The 25,558-nt window shown below is 42.0% G+C and overlaps 1 protein-coding gene across 1 annotated transcript in view; it reads right to left on the bottom strand.

Annotated features, from left to right (window-relative positions):
* Positions 1-3,480: 3,480 nt before the first annotated feature.
* CEP152 (centrosomal protein 152) overlaps positions 3,481-25,558 on the bottom strand; it is an 80,804-nt gene continuing 58,726 nt past the window's right edge. The window contains exons 17-23 of the mRNA XM_081110861.1: positions 20,730-20,844; positions 17,908-18,075; positions 13,740-13,836; positions 10,679-10,782; positions 7,918-8,074; positions 7,577-7,680; positions 3,481-4,798 (exon numbers count right to left, since the gene is read on the bottom strand). Coding sequence (XP_080966987.1) covers positions 3,771-4,798; positions 7,577-7,680; positions 7,918-8,074; positions 10,679-10,782; positions 13,740-13,836; positions 17,908-18,075; positions 20,730-20,844 — 1,773 coding nt within the window. The 3' untranslated portion in view covers positions 3,481-3,770. The remainder of the gene's footprint in view (positions 4,799-7,576; positions 7,681-7,917; positions 8,075-10,678; positions 10,783-13,739; positions 13,837-17,907; positions 18,076-20,729; positions 20,845-25,558) is intronic.

The following is a 25,558-nucleotide window of genomic DNA, read 5'->3' as shown; positions in this document are numbered from 1 at the left end:
AAAGAACTCCCCTTTTAAAGTGAATTCCAGCTCACCTATAAGCCAAGCCAAATAGACAGGATAGGGATTAAGACTATGGGCTCTGGAGGAAAAAGAAAAAAAGGCGTTGGTGAAATTGGTTCTTTATAGTAGTTGTGGCAAATACATCATAGTGATGTAAGATGCTAACAATAGGGGAGTCTGGGTGAGATACATTTGGAGACTCTCTGTAATATCTTTCTAACTTTTTTTGTAAATCTAAAACTATTTTAAGTGAAAAGTTTATTTAAAAAAAAAAAAAAGGGAGACCTGGGTGTGATTTCTGGCTCTGCCCATGTGTTAGCTGTGTCAGCTTTGAGCAAATTATTTAACCCCTCTAAGCCTCAGTTTCATTCATCTAAGAAGTGTCATATGGAGCCTACTTCAAAGGCTGTTGTGAGGATTGAAGGAGCTAATGAACTACTTGGCACAATGCTCCGCATGCAGTTAAGTGTCTGTAAATTAGTTTTAACATTAGTGTGTGGCCACCAGAGCACAGGCGTTGTAGTATTGAAGGGAAGGTACGTCCAGTTCAATTCACCGTGTCCCGTTTTCTTCCTGATTTCCCAATACCTGTTGATGAACAGCACAATAATCTTCACAATCATTCCGGCTCTAATCCTCTTTTGGTGTTTCTTTTGCTCTTGACCTTGTATTCAGTCAGGCGGCAGGTCCTGTTCGGCCCAGTGCTGGGATATTCTCCTTCTTTTCTACCATTTCTACCCTGGCTCTGGCCTCATTCCTGCCTAACTGTACCAGGACACTGTCCTCCTGGCTTCCCTGCCTGCTTCCTCTGAACAGCATGGAAAGACCCCCTACAGCATGGTCTCACTTGAAAGGAAAAATAGACACTTTAACAGTTATTGTTGGAAATGACAATATCACATTTTTTTTTTATAATTAACAAAACAAATAGGCACAAATCAGCAAGGCTATCACAGTCTTGAGCACTACTATCAACCAACGACTTGATCTGACATTTTTTTTTTTAATCCTCACCCAAGGATATTTTTCCATTGATTTTTAGAGGGTGTGGAAGAGAAAGGGAAGACAGAAACACTGATGTGAGAGAACCACATCGATTGGTTGCCTCCTGCACAGGCCAGGGCCAGGGCCTGGGCCAGGGGGGAGTTTGCAACCGAGGTACATGCCCTTGACCACAATCAAACACGGGACCCTTCAGTCTGCAGGCGGATGCTCTACCCACTGAGCCAAACCAGCTAGGACCTAACTGACAGTTTTTAATACTCCATTAAACAAGAGAATACTGTACACATTCTTTTCAGGTGTAACCATTCTCCATGATAAACTATACACCAGGCCATAAAACAAGTCTCAAGAAATCTAAAAGGAATTTAAATCATTCAAAGTATACTCTCCAATGACAAAAAATTAAAAATAAACAACAAGAAATTTGGAAAATCCTTAATACTTAGAAATGAAGTTACATAATTCTATATAACCTATGGGTAAAAAAAAAAAATCACAAGGGAAATTAGAAAATATTTTGAACTACCTGGTAAATAAAAAAAAAGCACAACATATCAACATTTACAAGATATGACTTAAATAGTACTTAGAGGTTTAAATATCTATAGAAGAAAAGGTTTCACATCAATAATCTAAGCTTCCACTTTAAGAACAGACAAATAAGAGTGAGTTAAACCTAAAGCAAGTATTAGAAAGAAAATAAAGATCAGAGGGGAGAAAAATCAATTTAATAGGGAACAGAAAAATAGGGGGGAGGGGGTCAAAGAAACCAAAATTTCACATAGTGACCTATCCAGTATTTAAATAATAATGTCAGTTCTATACAGATTCTTCCAGAAAACAGAGGGAGGGAACCACTTTCCAACCCATTCTATGAGACCTTTTTATCACAGCAAGACGAAGTTATCGCAAGAAAACTGACATCCTTTGTGAGAGAGCATACACATGAAAATCCCTAACACAATATTAGCAAACAGAACCCAGCAGCACATAAAAAAGATTAAACACCATGATGAAGTGAAATTTATGTGACTGTATCGTCCATGGAGCTCCTGCTTCCATTCTGTTCTGACATCATCCTTCACATGCAAATCGCTGTGCTGGTTTGGCTGTGCAGTCCCTTCGTTTGCACAGTTGTCTGTGTATACCTTCCTTGGTGGTGGTGTGTAAGGTGTTTGAAATAAGGTAACTTAATCCTACTGAACAGAATGAAATATGGATATCAAAAAAAATTAGGTTGAAATTATGATATCAATGGAGATCAGAGACACCATAAGAGGAGCAGAAAGCATGATCTCCAATGTCGACCTTGGTTCTGAGGATGTCAATACCTGACACGGTTTTAAAACAAACAAAAGATGAAACGGTAGGTGAGCAATGAGCTAGATTCTCAGTTCAGTTACACCCCGGGCTTCAACGGATCAATCACTAATCAGAACCATAAATTCAGCTGGTTTAGGAGTTTTCCTAGAGTCAGAAATTCCAGCTAAACTATTAGACAAGGGGCACTGATCCGTGGGAACAGAAGTGAGACTTTGAAGAGATGCCGTGTCCCTTTCCCCAACTGCATGTCAACTCAAGCACTGAAATCCGGGCTAGTTTTCAGGCTTCTCTCTCTACATCCGGTCACCAGATGAGTTGACACAGCTTTCCAAGCTCCAGAAGGTTCCGTTCCAGGTTCTCGCTTTTAGAGAGGATTCACAGCAGGAGGAGGATGCATTTGCCACCCATCCCACCAGCACCCATGTTAGCCTGGTTCTGGGTGGAAACTATATTGAATCAAACCACATATACTGTCCATACACGTTTGAGGGTGAGAGGTTTGAGAGAAGCACCTGCATACACCAACACTTTCAGACGCACCTCTAAGAATCTGCAAAAGATTCCTCTAAAAACAACAGTATTCAGGTGGTCATTCATTTCTGCGTGGTTTAAAGTTATGACCTTTGGCACACAGCATTAATAACTTAGCCAATTTCTATTCTATAAATGAACATAAAAATCTAACAGCTAAAAATTGTTTGCTACACGATAGGGCCTATCGTTTCCATTTTTTAAAAAGTGGTATTTTAACTAAAAGAAAGACTATGAAACCATAAAGGAGACAAAGAAAGTCTTTCTCTGGATGTCCCAGGAGACATGAAATAATGCAAATGCCAACTAAAAAATGTATACTATTATTCTAAACAGTACAACTAGGACACCGTTACATATTTTGTGGCAATCCTTACAAAACCTCCTTTCTACAAATTGAAAGCAAGAATAAAAATTTTGAGAAGATACTTCCAGGAAAGGTGTGTGTAGAGTGAGTATATAGCTTCATTAAATATTGCCAATTTAAAAAATTTAATTTGGCTGATCATATACACAAATCATCAAAGTTTACATTTTTTTTTCCTGGATGAATTTTAAACGTAATGTCAGTATAACATTGCTATATCATGAGTTACAAAATAATTCATAACAACTCTATAGACCATATGCAAGTTTATTTAAATAATTTAACAGGGCACAGAGAGCTAATTTGTAAGTATAAAAAATAGAGGGTTTAGCAACCAAATGTAAACACCACACGGAAACAGATTACACAGACACTATCAGGCCTTTGGGAGATTAAGGCGACATGAATATCTCAAGTAGTTTTATGGGAATACTTTACTCATAGAATAGATGTTATTAAAACATCTCAAAACATTTTTCAGTATGAAGTCTTCCCTTCCAGTTTTCTTGCCAATATATTCTTCTTAAATACTGTACAACGATTAGTCAAGATTGACAAAGGGGCTGTCGAAGCCGCTGTCCTGCTGGCTGGACAGTGGGGCCATCGGCCTTCGCGAAGGTTGCCGATGCGCTGAAGACGGCTGTGCGCTGCTCAGCTGTTTGCAATCTGCCGCCAATAGATCCGCCTTGGGACGAGCTGGGTGTCCAGGGGTCATGCTGGTCTTCCCCGGCTGGGCATACATGGCTTCTTCGGACAGGTCTGGAGTGCGACCAGCCCGGCACTGCATCGGTGGAGAATTCTTATGATTTCTCTCTTTCTCTGAAAGGCAACCGGCTGCTAAGAACTGTTTGAAATGACCAGCACCGGCGAGCGCCTCCAGGGTGCCGTGCGGCCCTGCGCGGAGAAAGGACGCCTCGGGGCTGCCGCAGGGCAAGGTGGCGCTGCTGGAAGGCCAGCCCAGCGAGGCGCCGGGGTCCCCGCCGTCCTTGACCGGAGCGTCCTCGACACCCAGACCCTCACTTCCGTCCGATTCCCTTTCAGTGAGTGGAACACACTTGTAGACTTTGAAGCCGAGTCTTTCATTAGGACTCAGACAAGTTATGTGTGCGGATCCCGATTCGGAAAGAGCGGGGCCATTTCTCGGCGAGGACTTGCTTCCGAAGGGTCCGAGGAAGGGGGGTTCGGCTGCCTGCAGACGCGAGCCCCAGCCGGCGTCACCGAGGAGGTCTTTCTTCCTGTGCAAACCATAGCCCCCTTCGCCTTCCCACGGGACACACTCGGGAGAGGCAGCCCCTGGCGACGCGTGCAGATGTTTGTGACTGCAGTCCCCGCCCTGAAAGTCTGCACGCGACCCTTTGGGACTCACGTGCTTTGGGTCCCCAAGCTCCGCCGCCTCCAGCCGCCTCCGAAGGTCGCAAGCAGCCCGCCTCTTGGGAACCTGGTCACACGTACTTTGGGGGAGAGTTTTCATACTGTTTGATTTGCTTTCACTGTGACCCGGTAGAGTCTGGTCCACGTCATTACTTTTTGATTTTTCAACACCAATTATCTCTGCAGTCAGGGGCAGTACTACAATATACAAGGGAACACAAAATTAGGGGAGCGTAAAAGTAGGAGAAAGTTAACATTGAAAGAGAAGGACAAAAACTACATTTTTATGTATTCCCAAAGAAGGCATATTTATTTGAATCACTCTCAGAAATACATCAATGTCAACATGTTAAAATCCTCTTTTACATATATCCATTAGAACAAGGTAGGTAATTTTATTACTGAAATCTGATACAGTATTATTGCTATCCACCGGGTCTATTATTTTCTGCAACAGATGTTATAGCGTTTTAAGAACCAACTGTGACATTTCCAGTCCTATTCTGATATGGAGTTTCTGATAAAGAGAGTTGACTGGAAGAACCCCAGTGCCCAACACTATGCCCACACACACAGCACAAACTAATTGGAGTTTCTCATTTAATCAGCTAAGGCAGTGGTCGGCATACTCATTAGTCAACAGAGACAAATGTCAACAGTACAACGATTGAAATTTCTTTTGAGAGCCAAATTTTTTAAACTTAAACTATATAGGTAGGTACATTGTTATTAACTTAATTAGGGTACTCCTAAGGCTTAGGAAGAGCCACACTCAAGGGGCCAAAGAGCCACATGTGGCTCACGAGCCGCAGTTTGCCAACCACGGAGCTAAGGCATTAAATCTGACCAGAGGCACAGTAGCCACACGGCACAGAATCAGAGGCAACTGCCTCAGAAGAGTACAGCTTGGTCCCCACAGTCCATGAAAAGGGCTTCGACTGGGAACATTATTTGCACATTATTGCTCCAAATCCAGAAAAACCTTTTTCTTATTATATGCGACTGCCCTTTTCTACCCAAGGTTCACATTACCATTCCAAAATTTACACAAATAATCACATTTACCAATATCAGGCTCAGTTTCCTGAACAATTTCTGCCTGAAGCTTCCCAGAGTCCAAATCCCACCCCGCCCCCCCATGTGGAATTTACCAATGCTTTCATGTATTTTCACCAACTGTTGCTTTACATATTTTAAAGCTTTTTTCTTTTCTTTTTTTAGAAAAAGAAACCATTTACATAGCTTCTTGGGAGGCAAGTCCTTTATCATGAACTTTGGTCCCTTTTAATGCTAAAACTCTGTAATTTTCCTAATATTGCATTTTTCTACTATCAGCACTGCACTTACTAGGCATGTCACCCTCCATCCTTTTATTTTGAATTTTAAATGTTCTTCCTGTGGAAGTAACATATGTCTGGATTTTTAAAAAACCGTTTGCAAGTTGTGGTCTCTTAATAAGTGAGTTTAAGCTACTCACATTTGGTGTGAATGCTGATATTTCAACCAATCATTGTTTCCTACTTACCCATGCTTTCTAGTTGTATTTTTCCTCTTTCTTGATTTTGTTAGATTAAAAACATCATCTTCCAAGTTTTTCCCCTACCAATTTGAAAGTTACATACTCTATTTCTATTTCTCTATTGGTTATCCTTAAATTTCAATACACATACTTAAACCTATATTTTTCTAGCAATGGCTAGAATTACCAGTATCTATATCCTCTCCTTGAAAATAATAAAAATCTTAGCATATTGTTAATTTCCACTACAATATTCTCTTACATTTTTCTGAGCATACTATACTTTTCTAACATTCTCAGGTCCTGCTGTTTGTTCTACGAATTCTATTTCCTTAGGTATAAGTTCTGTTTATTTGTTTTGTTTTGTTTTATTTTGAGTTTGATGCCTTTTTTCATGGTACTGGCTTTCTATAAACATGTGATGATTCTTGGTTGAATGCTTACCTTTCAGATGTCCTCAATGAGCTGTTTTGCTGTTGGTTTAAAGAAGTTGGGAATGGAATGGGAAGAAATGAGCTGCAGGGTAGAAACCTGGTACTCTGGCCCTGGCCAGGTGGCTCAGTTGGTTGGAGCATTGTTCCATACACCTAAAGGTTGCAGGTTTGATTCCTCGTCAGGGCACATACCTAGGTCATGGGTTTGATCCCCAATAGGAGTGCATTTGGGAGGCAACTGATCGATGTTTCTCTCTCACATCAATGTTTCTCTCTTTCTTTCTCAATCAAATCAATAAACATATCCGCAGGTGAGGATAAAAAACATTAAATTAAAAAAATACAAAAGCTGGTCCTCTGAGCATGTGGGCTCCCACTCCGCGCCCCCTTGGTGTGGCTGGCCACCCAGAGCACTGCCCTGCTTCCAGGCCCTTCTTCCTGTTGCTCTGACCCAGCCCAGTATTGGGGTTGGGGAAGGGAGAGGAGGAGAAATGAAGAGGTGACCCCACCTGGATCCTGCTGTTCTAGAACCCCAACTAGTTTTCCTGGTGGGATGGCCCAGGCTTACTTCTCCTGCAACATCACCACCTTCTTCTGTGGGACAGTTCTGATATTGCTCCTGCTGTGGCTGTCACCTCTGGCAGTTCTGAACGGAGGCTCCCCTCCTCAATCTTCTACTTTCTTTCTTTCAAGATTTCTCATGGCTTCTGGCCCACCAATCACACTTTTCTAAGCCCAGTTATAATTTCTTCTTTTATAGTTGTTGTTTACCATCTTTTCTACCATTTCTAGGGTTGGAAGCAGCAAAAGGAAGCTGATGGGTTTGCTGAGTCTGCCTACTTGAGCTGGAAAAAACATTGTTTTGCACATTTCCAGTTTAAGTAAAAAACACACAGAAGTTAATAAATTACTTCTCACTCCCTACATTTCCTGTGGGTTTTTTTTTTTTTCATTTGAAAAATATTAAGTATCAAAAAAAGAGAGAGAGAGAGAAAACCCCTCAAGTGACTCATGTTGACATACCTGACGCTGTGGTTTTGCTCTGGGATCTGTTTGCAATAGGTGTTTCCAGCAGCTTTGCCATTGTAGCAAGTTTGCTAGCAGCATTCATAATCTTTTTCTCAGCTCTGTGGGAATTCCAGAACATTAAATTAATATAGTTTAAGGGGAAAAATGAGTTTCCTTCACTCCAGGACTTCTGTTTTCCTATTAGCTCTGCCAACATGAGGGCAGCACAGCCTTTGAGCCTCTCTTAACCCCAATGGCTGATCATGTAGGAACAGTTAATAGCGTGATTGAGCAAAATGCTTAAAAAACAACATGCGTCATGGTACTCTAAGGACACGATGCTTGTTTAAGCTTACCCCTCCTGTTTCCCATTATCCTGCAAGATCTGTTGGAGGCAGGTCAAATAGTACGTGCGCATCTTACGGATGGTTTCTTGACGTTCTCGCAACACCTCTGCCTTGACCATTTCCGCAGCTCTCTCCTTACTCTCCCGAATGTACCGCAGCATGTCACCTGCGGGCAAGGGGATGGGGTGAGGGGGTGGGGTGCAGAGAAATCCCCACAGAGGCACGTTTGTTACCAGTTCTTTAAAAACAAGAGAAGCAGACTTCAGACCAATTTTCTAAGAGATGAACTGATTACAGGTATAATTTAGACACTGCACCTTTCCACAGTCATTAAAAGGGAATATTTCCGATCACTATTTTGGTACACTCAAAGGCAAAGGAATCTAAAAGTCTTCCCAGAATGATGACAGCCACATATGGTAAGGACACAGAGCACATTCCCCAGGGAGATTCTGTCCTCTTCTAAAACATTGAGATAAGAAAAAGACCATAAACACAGGGTGGGGCAAAAGTAGGCTTACAGTTGTTCATATGGAAAATACAATAATTCAGCCGAAACCGGTTTGGCTCAGTGGATAGAGCGTTGGCCTGCGGACTGAAAGGTCCCGGGTTCAATTCCGGTCAAGGGCATGTACCTTGGTTGCGGGCACATCCCCAGTGGGGAGTGTGCAGGAGGCAGCTGGTCGATGTTTCTCTCTCATCGATGTTTCTAACTCTCTATCTCTCTCCTTTCCTCACTGTAAAAACTCAATAAAATATATTAAAAAAAAAAAAAGAAAATACAATAATTCAGAAATAATGGCACAAGGATAAAGTTTCACATACAACTCTAAACCTACTTTTGCCCTACCCTGTATGCATTTTACTTGTCTATTAGGTCTGATTAAAAGAGAAAAAGAGAAATAAACAGGAAAGGGGAGCCAGAAAGGAGGAGATAGCAGACACAGAAGGAGGCAAAAGGAGCTGAAGAGACGCAGAGTCTCCTGTTTCCTTGTGCTCTGAAAATCCGTGTTTCATCATGTATTCAATCCTTTCAGCACCAGTGAGCATCCAACAACATGGAATCTCACCATCACGAGAGAGAGGTGCACAGTGCTACTGCAGGGAAAGGAATGGGACTCACGTTGCCTTCTGAATTCACATTTAAAATAGTCCACAAGCTTTCAAAATCTCTTTTTATCTGTAACTCGACATGCTTTGATTGGGAGTACCTTTAGCTAAGGTTGACTTTTGTTACCAAGCCCAGGCCTGCATCCTCCATCTAGAATATCAACACCCCTGTTATATTTAGGATTCCAATTCACAGAGGACAGTAAGCTTGTCCTAAAAATCACATGTTCTCTGCAAAAATACTGATAGACTACTTTTCACTACCTGAAGTGGAAAAAATGAAAACAAAGTACATGTCAACACAAAATTTCCAACCAACTTCTCAAATGTAAACACGCACACACACAAGTTATATTAGGGTGAGAAAAATACTAAAAATGTCACTTCCCAATTAATATGATTGGTAACAAAAATCGCCTTGTTTGTAGTAATAGAGCCTCTATTAATATAAGCGGCAACTGAGAAGCAAATCCTCTTAAACTGATACTAAATGGGCTCTTCAAACATCTACACATGATTCCCATGATCTACCAATTATATTCGGAACTTGAAACCTGCTCCACTCCTTTGTTAAAAATGAATGCAATATTAGGACGTAAGTATACATTTCTTCTATATAAGTGTTGGCTATTGTTCTGGGACACACACATTCTATGCAATATTTATTATAATTAAAAACCAGGAGGTATCCGTGCTACTAGGAAAACATAACTGAAGAAATGCTCTGCGGGGGGTGCTGAACCACCTAGGACTGTAAAGGACTTGGCAAACAAATACATCTACAACTTAGTCCATTGTCAAAATAATGAGAAACCAGAGAACGACTCCTAACTAGATCCATTTTCCCTGGTCCTTAAAAGTTGATGGTAGTAAAAAGTAATTTAACACTCAGGTGACAGTTTCTTTGCTATCAGTTAAAAGTTATAAGATTAGAACATTTTTAGTTTAATATCAGTGTCCAAAAAAGAAACAGGATAATCAACAATATAAAACAACTCTATCCTCTATGTCACTTCCAAAAGAAATTACTTGGGCAAAATGATCCATTACTGTTTAATTAAGAAAGGTATTGCCCTAACCGGTTTGGCTAAGTGGATAGAGCATCAGCCTGCGGACTCAAGGGTCCCAGGTTCGATTCCGGTCAAGGGCATGTACCTTGGTTGTGGGCACATCCCCAGTGGGGAGTATGCAGGAGGCAGCTGATCGATGTTTCTCTCTCATCAATGTTTCTAACTCTCTATCCCTCTCCCTTCCTCTCTGTAAAAAATCAACAAAATATATATTTTTTTAAAAAAAAGAAAGGTATCCATGTTCTCTTATGCAAGCTGGTAAGAGTCTAGGACAGGGGTGGGCAAACTTTTTGACTCGAGGGCCACAGTGGGTTCTTAAACTGGACCGGAGGGCCGGAACAAAAGCATGAATGGAGTGTTTGTGTGAACTAATATAAATTCAAAGTAAACATCATTACATAAAAGGGTACGGTCTTTTTTTTTTTTTTAGTTTTATTCATTTCAAACAGGCCAGATCCGGCCCGCGGGCCGTAGTTTGCCCACGGCTGGTCTAGGACAAAGTAGCTTGAAAAATTCCCAAAAATTACTTTTGTCAGTAACAAAAAGGCCCAAACCACTTGAAAATCATGGGACTCTCTCTAGGGACTTACGCTTGATTTTTTTCACTGCTTTAATGTACTGCTCACGAAGCTCTTCCAAGGCCCCCTGATTGCACGGCAGGCAAGCATGTTCAATGGCCCCTTCTGACAATGACCTAAACAGAAACAGCACAGATTGTAAGTGAAAAACTTCTATCTATAAATTCCAATAAGATAAACTGAAACGTGCTTAAAAGTTCACATAGGAGAATCTTTATTATATAGTTATTTAAAACAGGAGAAAAATGAAAACAATTGAAATGTTATGGTTACTTAAGTAAGTCGTGGTAAATCCACATGGTGAAAATCAATGCAGCATATTACAGAGTAGTATATAATGAGGTGGGGAAATGTTAATAAGGATTACAAAATAGCTTTTACAGTGTTCTCAACTTTTAAAACATGTGCACATGGTATGTGTATATGAAAGAGCCTAAATGATATAAAACAATAGGTTAAAAGAGGGTATCCTAGGGATAGGATTTGGGAAGATTTTCCTCTCTTTTATACTTTGTGCTACACAGTTATGCACCACGTAATGACCAGGGCATGTTCTGGAAAATGTGTCAGTAGGCAATGTTATCATTGTGCAAGCAGAGTGGCCTTCCACAAACCTGGATGGATAGCCTACTACACACCTAGCCTATATGGTGTAGCCTATTGCTCCTAGGCTACAAGCCTGTACACCTGTCACTGTACGGAGCAGCATGAGATTAAATCAAGCAGAAGAAATAATGATGCAACCAAGAAACATAATAAACGTAAACCAGTAACATAGTTATTACCATTACCAAGTATTATGCACTGTACATAATTGTATGTATTATATGTTTGTATGACTCAGCAGGTTTGTTTACACCAGCATCTCCACAAACACGTGAATAAAGTGTTGCATTTCAACAGCTATGAGGTCACTAGGAAGAGGAATTTTTCAGCTCCATTATAATCTAACTAGAGGCCCGGTGCACAAAATTCACACATGGGGGGGAGGGTCCCCTCAGCCCAGCCTGCACCCTCTCCAATCCGGGACCCCTCAGGGGATGTCTGACTGCCGGTTTATGCCCGATCCCCAGCAGTCAGACATCCTTCTCACAATCTGGTACTGCTGGCTCCTAACTGCTCACCTGCCTGCCTACCTGATTGCCCCTAACTGCCCCCCCTGGCAGCCTGATCACCCCTAATTGCCTCTGCCTGCTGGCCTGATCGCCCCTAACTGCTCCCCCTGCTGGCCTGGTCGCCCAACTGCCCCCCTCCCAACAGCCTGGTCACCCCTAACTACCCCCTCCATTACCAGCCTGGTCGCTCCTTACTGCCCCCCCGCCCAGCTTGGTTGCCCCACACAGCCTGCTGTTCAGTCATTTGGTCATCCCTCATTAAACCCCCTGCTGGCCTTGTAGCCCCACGCAGCCTGCTGTTCTGTTCAGTCATTACTGTTACTGTGAGAGCATCTCGGACAATTTGCATATTCCTCTATTATTAGTATAGACTAGAGGCCTGGTGCACAAAAATTTGTGCACTTGGGGGGATCCCTCAGCCCGGTCTGTGCCCTCTCACAGTCCGGGACCCCTCGGGAGATGTCCACCTGCTGGCATAGGCCCACTCCCCGGGGGTAACGGGCCTAAGCTGGCAGTCAGACATCCCTCTGGCAGCCCGGCAGCCCTCGGGGGATGTCCATTTGCCAGCGGGGAGCAGGCCTAAGCTGCAGTCGGACATCCTTAGTGCTGCTGAGGAGGCGGGAGAGGCTCCCACCACCACCGCTGTGCTGGCAGCCGTCAGCCTGGCTTGTGGCTGAGCAGAGCTCCCTCTGTGGGAGCGCACTGACCACTAGGGGGCATCTCCTGCATTGAGCGTCTGCCCCCTGGTGGTCAGTGTGTGTCATAGTGACCAGTCATTCCCAGTTGTTCTGCTGTTAGGGTCAATTTGCATATTACCCTTTTATTATATAGCAGTGGTTCTCAACCTTCTGGCCCTTTAAATACAGTTCCTCATGCTATGACCCAACCATAAAATTATTTTCGTTGCTACTTCATAACTATAATGTTGCTACTATTATGAATCATAATGTAAATATCTGATATGCAGGATGGTCTTAGGTGACCCCTGTGAAAGGGTCGTTCGACCGCCAAAGGGGTTGCGACCCACAGGCTGACAACCACTGTTATATAGGATAGAGGCCTGGTGCATGGGTGGGGGCCGACTGGTTTGCTCTGAAGGGTGTCCGAGATCAGGGTGGGGGTCCCGCTAGGGTGCCTGCTCAGCCTGGGTGAGGAGCTGATGGCTATTTTCAGGCTGGTCAAGCCCCCCAGTGGGGACCCTCACCCCATGGGGGTGTGGCCAGCCTGGGCAAGGGGCTGAGGGCTGTTTTCAGGCTGGCCACACCCCCTTCAGGGTAGGGGTCCCGTTGGGGTGCCTAGCCAGTCTGGGTGAGGGGCTGATGGCTGTTTGCAGGCTGGCCACAGCCCCTTCAGGGTTTGGGGGCCCTACTGGGGTGCCTGGCCAGCCTGGGTGAGGGGCTTATGGCCGTGTTCAGGCTGGCCACGGCCGCGGGCTGGAAGCAGGTATCTGGGATTTATTTAACTTCTATCATTGAAACTTTGTAGCCTTGGTCCCACTCGAAGCCTGGGTTGCCCCTGGCAACCCATGTTCCCAGCCCCTCCTTGAGCAGAGGCCACAGCGGCTGAAAGCAGGTATGTGGGATTTATTTATCTTCTATAATTGAAATTTTGTAGCCTTGAGCGGAGCTCAGGGCTGGCCAGGGCAGGCTGGAAGCTTGGCTTCCTCCATCACCATGGGCAACCCAAGCCTCCTGCTCACTCCAGCTCCGTAGCCGCCGCCATCTTTGTGACGGACTGGCGGAGTGAGGGAGTGATGGTTAATTTGCATAATACTCTTTTATTAGATAGGATAGGACTACTGTCATATATGAAGTCCATCATTAAGCAAAATGTTGTTACATGGCATAGGGCTATATAACAATGACAATAATTGATTTTCCTGGTATATTATCGACACAATTGATATAGTTTAAAGATACTTAGAAATAAGCAATTTCTTTAAAATAGTAAAAGTATACCTTGGTGGTAAGTTACAAAGTGTTCTCAGTTCTTCCAATTTACTCTTCATGTCATTGTTTTCTTCTATTAATTCTTCAACAACTTTACTATTCTCTTCTAAAAAAGAAGTTTATAGAATATTGATCAATTAATCTCTTTTTTTCTCAGCCTCCTGTTCCCTTATGTTCACAACCCAAATGTTTATGGAGGAAACTACAGGAGTTCCAGTTGCTCCCTGCGCCATTCATTCCCTGATGAGCCCTAACCTGACCACTCCTGTTCTGTTTTCTTAGCACTTAAAAATCTGTGCTGCTTGTTCATCTTGCTTTGGGTTACACACTGCTCTGCAAGGGTTTCCAATTGTTTCAGAGGCATCTCTTTTGTTTTCCAGCTAGACTGAAGCTCTGCAGAAAATACTAGGTTTTCTAATTCCTGGTTCCCATGGATCCTGGTGTACAGTCTATGATCATATCAATGATCACTGAACAAGCACCTCAAAACAACATTTTTTTAAAAATCAAGCTTAAGAAGCTGCTGTTTTCAGAACAAAGGTCAGATTTTTTAATTCCTTGAACTTTAAAAAAGATGAGGAGACTGCTGGAGTCCATGAATTTCAGTCAGTGACACGGGTTTAAATGCTAACTCTACTTCTTACCAGTTGGATGAGCTTGGGCAAATTTCTTAAACTATCTGAACCTGAGTTTTTTCATTGGAAAAATGGGGATAGTATTACCTACTTTGAAGATTATAACAGAGATAAAACAATAAGTGCACAGCACTGTACATGGGCTTGGCAATACCACTGTTCAGGAAGTACAAACCTGGCACCGCATGTATCCTACTCTTAACCCTCTCGTTACACCCCATACACTGGGAACGATTCACTCTATTCCCCCTAGTGATTGATGTTAACTTGTATATTTTTAAACCATTCATTATTACTCTATCACTTTCCAATAAATGCTACCAAGACAGTGGAAAGGGAATTTAAGAAACAAAAAGGAAGCAACCATAATAGCAAAAACATTATCAACAGATTTACATTAAGACAAACACTAAAATGAAACTATTGAATGACTTAAATTCTGACCCTGACCCCCTTTTTCAGCCATTGTTTTGAGCTAATCACCAACTTCCTTGGATTATTTCTAAGTGCACAAATTACAAAAGAGATCTACCTCAAAAAGCAATGGGTAGCCCTAGCTGGTTTGGCTCAGTGGATAGAGTGTCCACCTGTGGACTGAAGGGTCCTGAGTTCCATTCCAGTCAAGGGCACATACCCAGGTTGCAGGCTCGATCTCCAGTAGGGGGGTGTGCAGGAAGCAGCCAATCAATGACTCTCTCTCATCACTGATGTTTCTTTCTCTCCCTCTCCCTTCCTCTGTGAAATCAATAAAAATATATATTTTTTTAAAAAGCACTATGTAGAATAATGATTTTATGATCACAATGAATGGTGCTAAATATTATTTATAAATAACACATTGTATGCGGGAAACGTATTTATACGTTTTACATATTTATATGTTCTACCAGTGTAGTAGAGCACGGATCACATATTAATACGTTTTTTATAGACTAGCGGTAGAATGCGGGTAACGTATAAATATGTAAACTAAAGTTATCGTAATTTTACTGAACGTTGCCATTTGCGCAAAAAATTAGCAAAAATGGCCCGCGCCACCTGTTAGCGCGCGGTAAAAACTACCCGCAAACAATGTGCTAATAATCACACCCAACTGCCCCTGTCATTTTACTCTATAAAACAGATATTGCTGGTTTTCACCTAATTTTACAGTAGCTACATTGTATCTACATCTACAGTTGAACAGTTAAACTAAATAAGTAAGCAATCACTATATAGGAGTTATAACTGTTAAAGTTTTTTTCTCAAGATTCTTAAAACGCTTTTTGCCTTAGAGTAATTATCACCTACTAGAGGCCCAGTGCACGAATTCGTGCATAGGTAGGATCTCTCAGCCTGGCCAGCCCAGCAGGGTGGGCAAGTGGTAGGGACCAAGGGAAGTTCACCAGCCGGTCCCACCCCTATTCGGGGACCATCAGGGCCAGGCCAGCTGGGGGAGAGACCCCAGGAGGTTGGTTGGCCTGGGCAGGGACCGCGGGAAGCTGGCTGAGGGGGGAGGGACCACAGGAGATTGGCTGGCCAGGGGGAGGGACTACGGTTGGTTGGCTGTGGGAGCACACTGACCACCGGGGGGCTCCTGCATTGAGCGTTTGCCCCCTGGTGGTCAGTGCACATCATAGCGACCAGTCATTTGGTCATCTGGTCGTAACTGTCACTTAGGCTTTTCTATATATAGATCTTTAACAGACTTAGCAAGCAGTAGGAGGATGTAGACGGCTTCTCTTAGGCAACGGTGTTCACAGTGTGTGCTGATGCCAGACACTGTGCTAAATGCTGATCCAGGACTTGGTCCTTTGTCACCATGAAGTCTCTACTCCTTTGGAGAATATAAACATCCAATAACTCCAAGGATGATGACTGTTATAAAAATCACAGGTGGTGGGAAGACGTCTATCAGAAGAACCTAATCAAGTCTGGTGGCTGGGATTACCTCCCTGAGGAAGGCATGCACTGAGAGAGAGATGCGGAGGAGCAAGCCAGGCAACATGGTCAGGATGGTAGGACAGATGTTCTGGGAAAAGGAGGGAATGCAAAGAGGTCCTGAGGAAAGAGACAATGAAATCCATGCTATGGCTCTATGAATGGGTATGTGGGCTGGGGAAAGAGGAAGCTGGAGGGGCTAGCAGATGCTCGGTCATGAAGGGCTTTTTAGACTCTTTAATTAAGTATTTGTATGTCTCACTGAGGACCACATCCAGCCCCTGCTGGGCTTTAAGAGAATGGTGACCCAATTTACTTTGTAAAAGGTTGCTCTAGCTCAGTGATGGCGAACCTATGACACACGTGTCAGAGGTGACTTGCACACTCATTTTTTTGGTTGATTTTTGTTAAATGGCATTTAAATATATAAAATAAATATCAAAAATATAAATCTTCGTTTTACTATGGTTGCAAAGATCAAAAAAATTTCTATATGTGACACGGCACCAGAGTTAAGTTAGGGTTTTTCAAAATGCTGACATGCCGAGCTCAAAAGGTTCGCCACCACTGCTCTAGCTACCTGAAGGAGAACAGATGAGAGGGGCAAGAGTGGAAGCAGACTCAGGAAGTGACTGAGGTTGCCCAGGCAAGCAAGAGGTGAATGTAGAAAAAACAAAGTAAATCTATCCGCCTGGTCTTTTATGGATGATGCAATTATTTGGAGTCCATGGATTCAGGCTTTCATTCATTCAGACATTTACTATTGTCTGGTATGTAGTGGGCACCATGACAACAAGGGTGAATAAGACAAAACATTCCTTATCCTCAGGGTACTTACAGGAGTAAAAGAAAATTCCTGACCCGTTCAAGAATCTGAACTATTTCAAATGTAAAGAATATACAGAGCACAGAATATAAGTGAAGAGTGAAAGGTACGAGGGTGCACCCTCATAAGCTCAATAGCTTCCTTTCTTATAAGGGCAATAGAAAATGGCAGAAATGCCCGTTTAAATAATTTCCCTGAAAACACTGAAAAATGGACTGGAAGGCAAACAGGTCAGACCCAGGCACCTTTGTTCACACCTTTGCCCTCTGCCTAGAATGCTGTTCTCTCTGGCAAAGACCTTTGCCTTTCGCGGCTCAGTCAAGCCTCCCTTAACTCTAAACAGGAGGAAGAGTTAATGAACATCTTTTCTTCCAAGTTTACACGAACATACTGCCAGTAGCACTCAATGCTGCAATTATTAACTTGTTTTCAATTCTCCTCCCTTGATAAGAAGTTTCTTGAAGGAAAAAAGCAGTCTTGCATATCTCCATCTAAGCTGGAATTCTGCCTGATGCACTGACCGCGATATCGCCAGTGCCGACAACACTGCCTGGCACGTCATGGGCACTCAGTGTCTCTTCAATCAAACAGGACGAAAGGAGTGTGACCTTTCACCAGAGCTCCAATTTTCCTCTTTCGAGCTCAGTAGTAATTTGGTGAGTAAAAATAAGGTCCAAATTAGTCTACATTAACTCCCAAAGAGAACCAGTGCCTGTTAAGTAAAAGTTCACATCTGAACATGTCAACAAGGATCAGAGAGATTCCTGCTGGTAGCAATGCCGCCTTAAATGCTAACCTCCGATTTTTTCCACTACGGCTTTGTGCTTCCTTTCTAAATGCTGAAGGTGCCGACAGCATTTCTCCAGTTTTCTTCTCAGATCTTGACATTCCTGCTTTGCCTTTTCAAGTTCTTGGAAGCTGTGTCCACAGCATGAACCTTTAATCTCAGGGACCTTTTTCTTATCTGCAAAAATTAAATGACAGCAAACCTTTATATCAATTTAGACTAAGAACTACAAGGAAGGGAAGGAGGAAGGGTACGAGGGCGGGAGGGAGAGAGGGATGGAAGGAGGGAAAAAGGAGACCAAATGACATAACTAGAGGCTACAGTATAACTGGAAAAAGTATGATGCTTAAGAGAAAGACTTGGGTTTAAATCCTGTTTCCACTATTTACTGGCTGTGTGACTCGGAGAATATTACTTAACCTCTCTGAGACTTGGTATTTTAATGTGCAAAACTGAATAAAACCATGTATTTTAAATTGTTATGAAAAATAATGCTCAGACTTTAGTATTGAATACCATTCCCCACTAAAAAGGACCTCAAATCAAGAAATGACTGACTCTAGTACCGGGAAAGGGTATGTACAAGATGAGGCTAGAGTATTTTGCTATACCAGAAAGTAAGAAATTACTCAAATATATAGCATGTCCCAAGGACATGGGAGCCAGTTTGAAGAAGCTCCACTAGCTAAATCTGGGACAATTTGAACACTTAGTATAGTAATGAATTATAAAACATATTTTAGTCTGGCTGGTGTGGCTCAGCAGTTGAGCATCGACCCAGGAATCAAGAAGGCACCAGGCACATGCCCAGGTGTGGGTCCATCCCTAATAGGGGCATGCAGGAGGCAGCTGATTGATGATGGTCCTCTCTCATCAATATTTCTCTCTCTCTCCCTTCCTCTCTCTCTAAAAAGTCAATAAAACGTATATTTAAAATATATGTTTTTTTAAAAATATGAATTCATGGTTCATACCAATAATCCTACCAAAAATGGGATAGAGGGATAGATGGATGGATGGATGGATGGATGGACGGATAGATGGATATGTAGGCAAGTTGTAAGTAGATAGGCAGATGGATGGGTGGACAAACAGATAAATAAATAACTACGCAAACTGGAGGGACGCAGTCTTTAACAGTATTGGTAATGTTCTATTTCTTAAGTCTTAAAGTGGGTTCCTGGTCGTCAGCCCTCGTAACTTATGTGATCATTACATGTATTTTTTGTATGTGTCAAGTATTTAATAATGTTTAAATTACTTTTAAAAATAATGAGATATTGGAAGACTATAACCAAATAGTCAACAGTGGCACTCTGGGAGTAAGACTGTAAAGGACTTTATCTCTTACTATATGTTTTGCATTATTTAATCCTTTCTAATGAATTTGTTAATGTGTTGTTTTTAGGGGGAAAGACTAAAGAAAGAAAAACAAATTTGTTTATAGTCTGATTTGACTTAGTCCAATTTCTTTCATAGTGACAGGATTTCTCAAAGCCAAACTACTCATTTCACACACACAAATATGATTCTCTGGCCATTCCAAATATGATAACAGACATAAAATGACACTGAAAAGTAAGAAGCAAGATATAAATTAAGGTGGTATTACCACGCACCGAATGAGCAATTAGATATTCTCAACCATCTAGAACCTAGAAGTAAGGGAAAAAGATCTATGAACAATGAGAAAAATACTGTTGACTGATTTCTCAGGCAAGGCAGGGTTCTCTGAGGATCCTGGTAATACTGCCTATGAATTAGAAACGTGTGAAAACTAAGGTTATTGGTTTAGGACGTATGATTTGCTCTGGCAAGTCTTAGTTCTTCGCAGGTTACAGAGAGAGTGTGCATGTGCTGGTATGTGGGGGGAAGCAGGCTGCAAGGGGCCCCCTATTAGGGATGAAAGCTACTAAAAGACATGCCAAGCCTCGCTCAAAAGCTCAGTGAATAGAAGCCCTATGGTCCTCTGTGACCTCTGAAAACTTCAGGGGGCTGCAGTACAGCACACCACCTCTTCTTCATAATGACAACTCTAAGTATTAAGGAAAAGTTAAACTGTCAATTCATCAAATGCTCAAGGACCGCAAATTCTGTGTCATTCACTCTGCCGTATGTTAGGAAGGAAGAGATAAAAACACTGCCCCTGCCCACAAGAAACTCACAAATAAATCAGAAAACACCTAATACACTTCAGGAACATTTCCATTAAAAAAATGGTTGAGCCCTAGCCGGTATGGCTCAGTGGATAGAGTGTTGGCCTGTGGACTGAAGGGTCCCGGGGTCGATTCCAGTCAAGGGCACATGCCTGGGTCACGGGCTCGATCCCCAACGGGGGGCCTGCAGGAAGCAGCCAATCAGTGATTCTCTCTCATCACTGATGTTTCTACCTCTCCCTCTCTCTTCCTCTCTGAAATCAATAAAAATATATTTTAAAAAAAGAAAAATATGGTTGAAATAAACCAGTAATGTGAATGAAAAAGTGTCCGCTATTTGTCAATTTTCTTATGTGAAGCCCTTGATTTCTCAATAAAGCCAGGGAATAAAAATATGACTGTGCCATTAAAATTCTCATTGTTCTCCTTCTAAACAGAATCACTTCCGAATGGAGGGAAGGCCATGAAAAATAGACATAAGAGGGCCTAGGGCAACTTTGTCTTCTAAATGCAAAATGAAATCTAGGGGGAGGACACACATCAAGTAGGAGTAACATTACGCATTTGTTCACTGAAAAACTAGATACATCTTTGCTCTCCTTTTATTTTCAAAGCAACCCTCTGGAACTGTGGTTATGGATGTTACAAAGATCAGCAGGAATCAAACCCCATTACCAGCTTCTGCTTCTGTTTGTTTTGAGGCCGAGGTCTGAGCATGGTGTCCGGACGTGGGTGTAGGAAGGACGACCAAGGTTCCAGGGTCTCCTCGGCCGGTGACACCCATGTTTCTCTGAAACAAATTAGCTTTATAGTTATTGCCTAGTAAAAGTCTTCACACAATTCTCTATTTAACATGCTAATATTAAACACACACACACACACACACACACACACACACAACACACACACAAAAACCCATCACCCTGAAACAAATCCTGCCTAAACTATCACCAATATTTTTCTATGGTGTTAATGTGAATACTGTCATTACGACGAACTAGTCTCTCTAATTTTCCTAATTAGAACATTATCTGGCAGAGGACTGGCGGCCAACTATGAGACAGGAGATACATATGAATTTGAAGTATTTTAATAGTTTATGTGATCAAACCATTGGACTAGGTGAAATCAAAATTGCTCTTGAAAATCCAGAACATTTTCACTGCAGCAGGAATCAAATTCATTAGAAATTGCAATACCGATCTTTTGCCTTCCATGAATTGAAAGTAAAATAACAGTAAAAATATTTTTTTAACTTAGATAAGTATGCTATATATTTCTAAATATTTTAATATATGCTACCATTTTGAAAGAAAGGCCAGTTAAATTCCAATGTTAAAAAGAGAAACTGAGGCTCACCTAAACGAAGCACCTTGCACAAGACCATTTCTTCACTAACACGTATTGAACACTTTCTGCATTCTAGTCCTGTTACAGGCAATACAGCCACTATACTAATTTGTGGTGAGACATTCTTTTAAAGTAGTATTTTCAGATTTTGGACAACTACTAAATCCCAAAAAATGATCTTGAGAGGGCTATCTTGTTTAATTACTTAAAACACATTATATATGCTTGATTCTAGAAGCCTCTATTTTGATTATGAGAAACTCATTTAACTGTCAGGAAACCTACCTACAATGCCCACCACAAGCAGAGATCAGCAAGTAAAGAGAAGAGGCAAATTCTGAGTATTCAAGAGGACACAGATGGGGGGGAGCCAAAAGGAGTAACAAAGGTGGAGCCCCCAAACAGTCAATGTTTCCAGTTTCTACTCAAAACTGGAGAAAAGCTAAGATAACACAAAAAATTTAGCAAGCACTTTTTGGTCTTAGCTTTGACTTGACTGTGGTGGTAAGAAAAGATAGAATGCACATCCTTTAGTCTGTTTGAAATTTTTATTCCAATTGATATTTCTCTTTTATCAACTATGAAATGTTGTGTTAATATATTTTGATAAGGCATTATTTTCCTTGGACACTTGATTTTTAATTCATTTCATCCTTTCCATTTTATTTATTTATTTATTTGTTTGTTTTTTAAATATTCTTATTGATTTCAGAGAGGAAGGGAGATGGAGGAGAGATAGAAACATCAATAATAAGAATCACTGATCGGCTGCCTTCTGCATGCCCCTTACTGGGGATCAAGCCTGCAACCTGGGCATTTGCCCCTGATTGGAATCAAACCTGGGACCCTTCAGTCTGCAGGCCATGCTCTATCCACTGATCCAAACCAGCTAGGGCCATCCTTTCCATTTAAAAAAAAAACCCTTTGATCATCTAAATTATTTTAACGAGACTTATTTTATATGTACCTGTAGATCAGTGTTTCTGTTTTAATTTTCATGAACAGCTCTAAAAACTATAAATTTAATAAATCATCAATTACAGCTCTTCACATTTATGGCACCTATATTGCAAATTTATAATCACTGCTTTACCTCAAGGTTCTGAAATGAGTTAGCTTTAAAAGAGCAAAATTCAAGTATTACTCTGTGACAAATGCCAGATTAGGCATTTCAAAGCCACCCTTTTTCAGGAATGGAATCTGATCCCACCCAACTAAAGCCGCAAAAGTCTAAGTTCTTAGCCAAATTACGTGATTCTGTCTCCAGAGACATGTAAGCCACATTGAGTCATACAAATGATCTTACACTGTTTGCACAATTATGAGTCCTATAAAAAGACCCCGGGTTTGATTACATATTAATGGTAGAAGAAAGGTGTTACATTTTCTTGATTTTTTATAGCAGAAATCGCCTTTTCAGGAAAGTAAACTTGAAAGCATACATAATATGATTTTCCCATCACTTATCATTAAAACCTCCTATGGATAATTCTTCTTATTTTAATTATCTATTTTTTCCCAAAATTCTCAATAGAATATTATAAGCATTATTCATGGGAAAGAGTCTCACCCAATTATTCTTAAATTGAAAGCAACTAGTAAGTAATATCTTTTGAAATCAATAATTTAAAATATCAGATTTGAGCTGTAGAGAAGATGGCGGCATAAGTAAACGTGGTACTCACCACCTCCCACAACCCATCAAAATTACAACTAAAATACAGAACAACCATCATTCAGAACCGCTTAAAATCTGACTGAATAAAAGCCCTCCAACTAGAAAATTTAAAGAAACCACACTGAGACTGGTAGGTGGGGCAGAGGCGCAGAATGGGCTGGTCCAATACGTGTTTTCAATTGGGATGGATATCTTGGCTGAGAAGGCCTCCTCTGAGGAGCAAGGGTCCCAGCTCCACATCAAAACTGTCAGCCAAGGGTTCCAGTGCTGGGAAGAGAAGTCCCCTTAACTTTGGGCTGGAAAAACCAGCAGGAATTGTGGCTAAGTGACACAGAGGCTGCCTGAGATCCAGGCAGTTCCTCTTAAAGGGCCCTTGCACAGACTTACTCCCTCTGAGCTCCAGTGCTGGGCAGCAGCTTGAAAGGATCCAGGGACATATGGGGAGGAACTAAATTGTCTAGCATCAGGGCAAGAACTTGGCGGGCAGCTATCTCCTAAACAAAAGTGCTGGCAGAGGTCATTGTTTTCCTGCTGAGATCTCCCCCCACACAGAGCTGACTGGCAGGTGCTCCATTATTCTGGCCAACATTGTTCAACTTAGTGATTCCCTGAGATCCCACCCCACCCAATTTGCAGCCCCACCCAACCTGTTTGCAGTGGCTTTTTTTATATTAATGGTCTGTTCTGGCTCAGGCTTCAGATTTTCCTAAAATCTCTCAAATAAGCAGCAGCTGGACTTGGTGTGCCCCATACCTCTCAATAAGTGGCCACAGGCCTGGCACTAGCAGCAACTTGCCAAGGTTCACAGCTTGGCCTCTCCTGGACACCTCCTAGCACAACACAAGTAGCAGCCATCTGCAGATTGCTCTGTAGTTCATGCCAGGTGGCCCCAGGCAAGGGACAAGCAGTGGCTGACTTTGCACCTCCCAGGAGGCCCCAGAGCCATTGCACCTGGTGGAAAGCTTCAGACCACACCAAGTTACAACTCTACCACATCTAAAGCGACACACTCAAAGGGAGGACTCAGTGAGCACCAAAGCCCCACTGAAGCAAGTCCTGCTCCATAGGGGTGTCTCCTGCACAGCAGCTCTTCCACTGTAGTCACAGCTAGTCCTCACAGCCAATTGGCCTGGGGGTCAATTCCTTCCAGTGATTCCAAGAGTAATCAAGGCTCAACTACAACAGTACACAGCCCACACAGGAGCACACCTAGAGTGCCCAGCTCAGGTGACTGGGTATGCTGAGCAACTAGGCCCTACAGGACACCTACTACACAAGGCCACTCTACCAATTCCAGGAGACATAGCAGCTCTACCTAATACACAGAAACAAACACAGGGAAGCAGCCAAAATGCAGAGACAAAGAAACATGTCACAAATGAAAGAACAGGAGAAATCTCCAGAAAAAAGAACTAAATGAAAAGGAAGCAAACTACTAGAGCAGGGGTTCTCAACCTGTGGGTCGCGACACCTCTGGCGGTCGAACGACCCTTTCACAGGGGTCGCCTAAGACCATCCTGCATATCAGATATTTACATTACGATTCATAACAGTAGCAACATTACAGTTATGAAGTAGCAACGAAAATGATTTTATGGTTGGGTCACAACATGAGGAACTGTATTTAAAGGGCCAGAAGGTTGAGAACCACTGTATTAGATACAGAGTTCAAAACATTGGTTATAAGGATGCTCAAGGAATGTAGTGAGAATTCCAAGGAAATTAGTGAGAACATCAATAACTAAAAAAGGACCAGTCAGAAATGAAGGATACACTAACTCAGCGGTTCTCAACCTGTGGGTCGCGACCCCTTTGGGGGTCTAACGACCCTTTCATAGTGGTGGCTTAAGACCATCGGAAAACACATATATAATTACATATTGTTTTTGTGATTAATCATTATGCTTTAATTATGTTCAATTTGTAACAATGAAATTGGGGGTCACCACAACATGAGGAACTGTATTAAAGGGTTGCGGCATTAGGAAGGTTGAGAACCACTGCACTAACTGAAATGAAGATTTACAGGGAATTAACAGTAGAGTAGAGGATGCCAAGAATCAAATCAGCAACCTGAAATATAAGGAAGCAAAAAACATCCAATCAAAAAAGCAAAAGGAGAAAAGAACCCAAAATTATGAAGATAGTATAAAGAGCTTCTGGGACAATTTTAAGTGTACCATAATGTGCATCCTATGGGTGCCAGAAGGCGAAGAGAGAGTGCAAGAAATTAAAAACCTATTTGAAGCAATAATGACAGAAAACTTCCCCTACCTGGTAAAAGAAATAGACTTACTAGTCCAGGAAGCACAGAAAGTCCCAAACAAGAGGCCCACACCAAGATACATCATAATTAAAATAACAAAAGTTAAAGACAAACAGAGAATCTCAAGAATAGCAAGAGAAAAGCAGTTAGTTACATATAAGGGAGCTCCCATAAGACTGTTTACAGATTTCTCAACAAAAACTTTGCAGG

This window comes from Myotis nattereri, assembly GCF_964212035.1.
Source record: "Myotis nattereri genome assembly, chromosome: 1".
NCBI lineage: Eukaryota > Metazoa > Chordata > Mammalia > Chiroptera > Vespertilionidae > Myotis > Myotis nattereri.
Note: the sequence above shows the minus strand (reverse complement) of the source record. Positions and strands in the feature narration are given on the sequence as shown.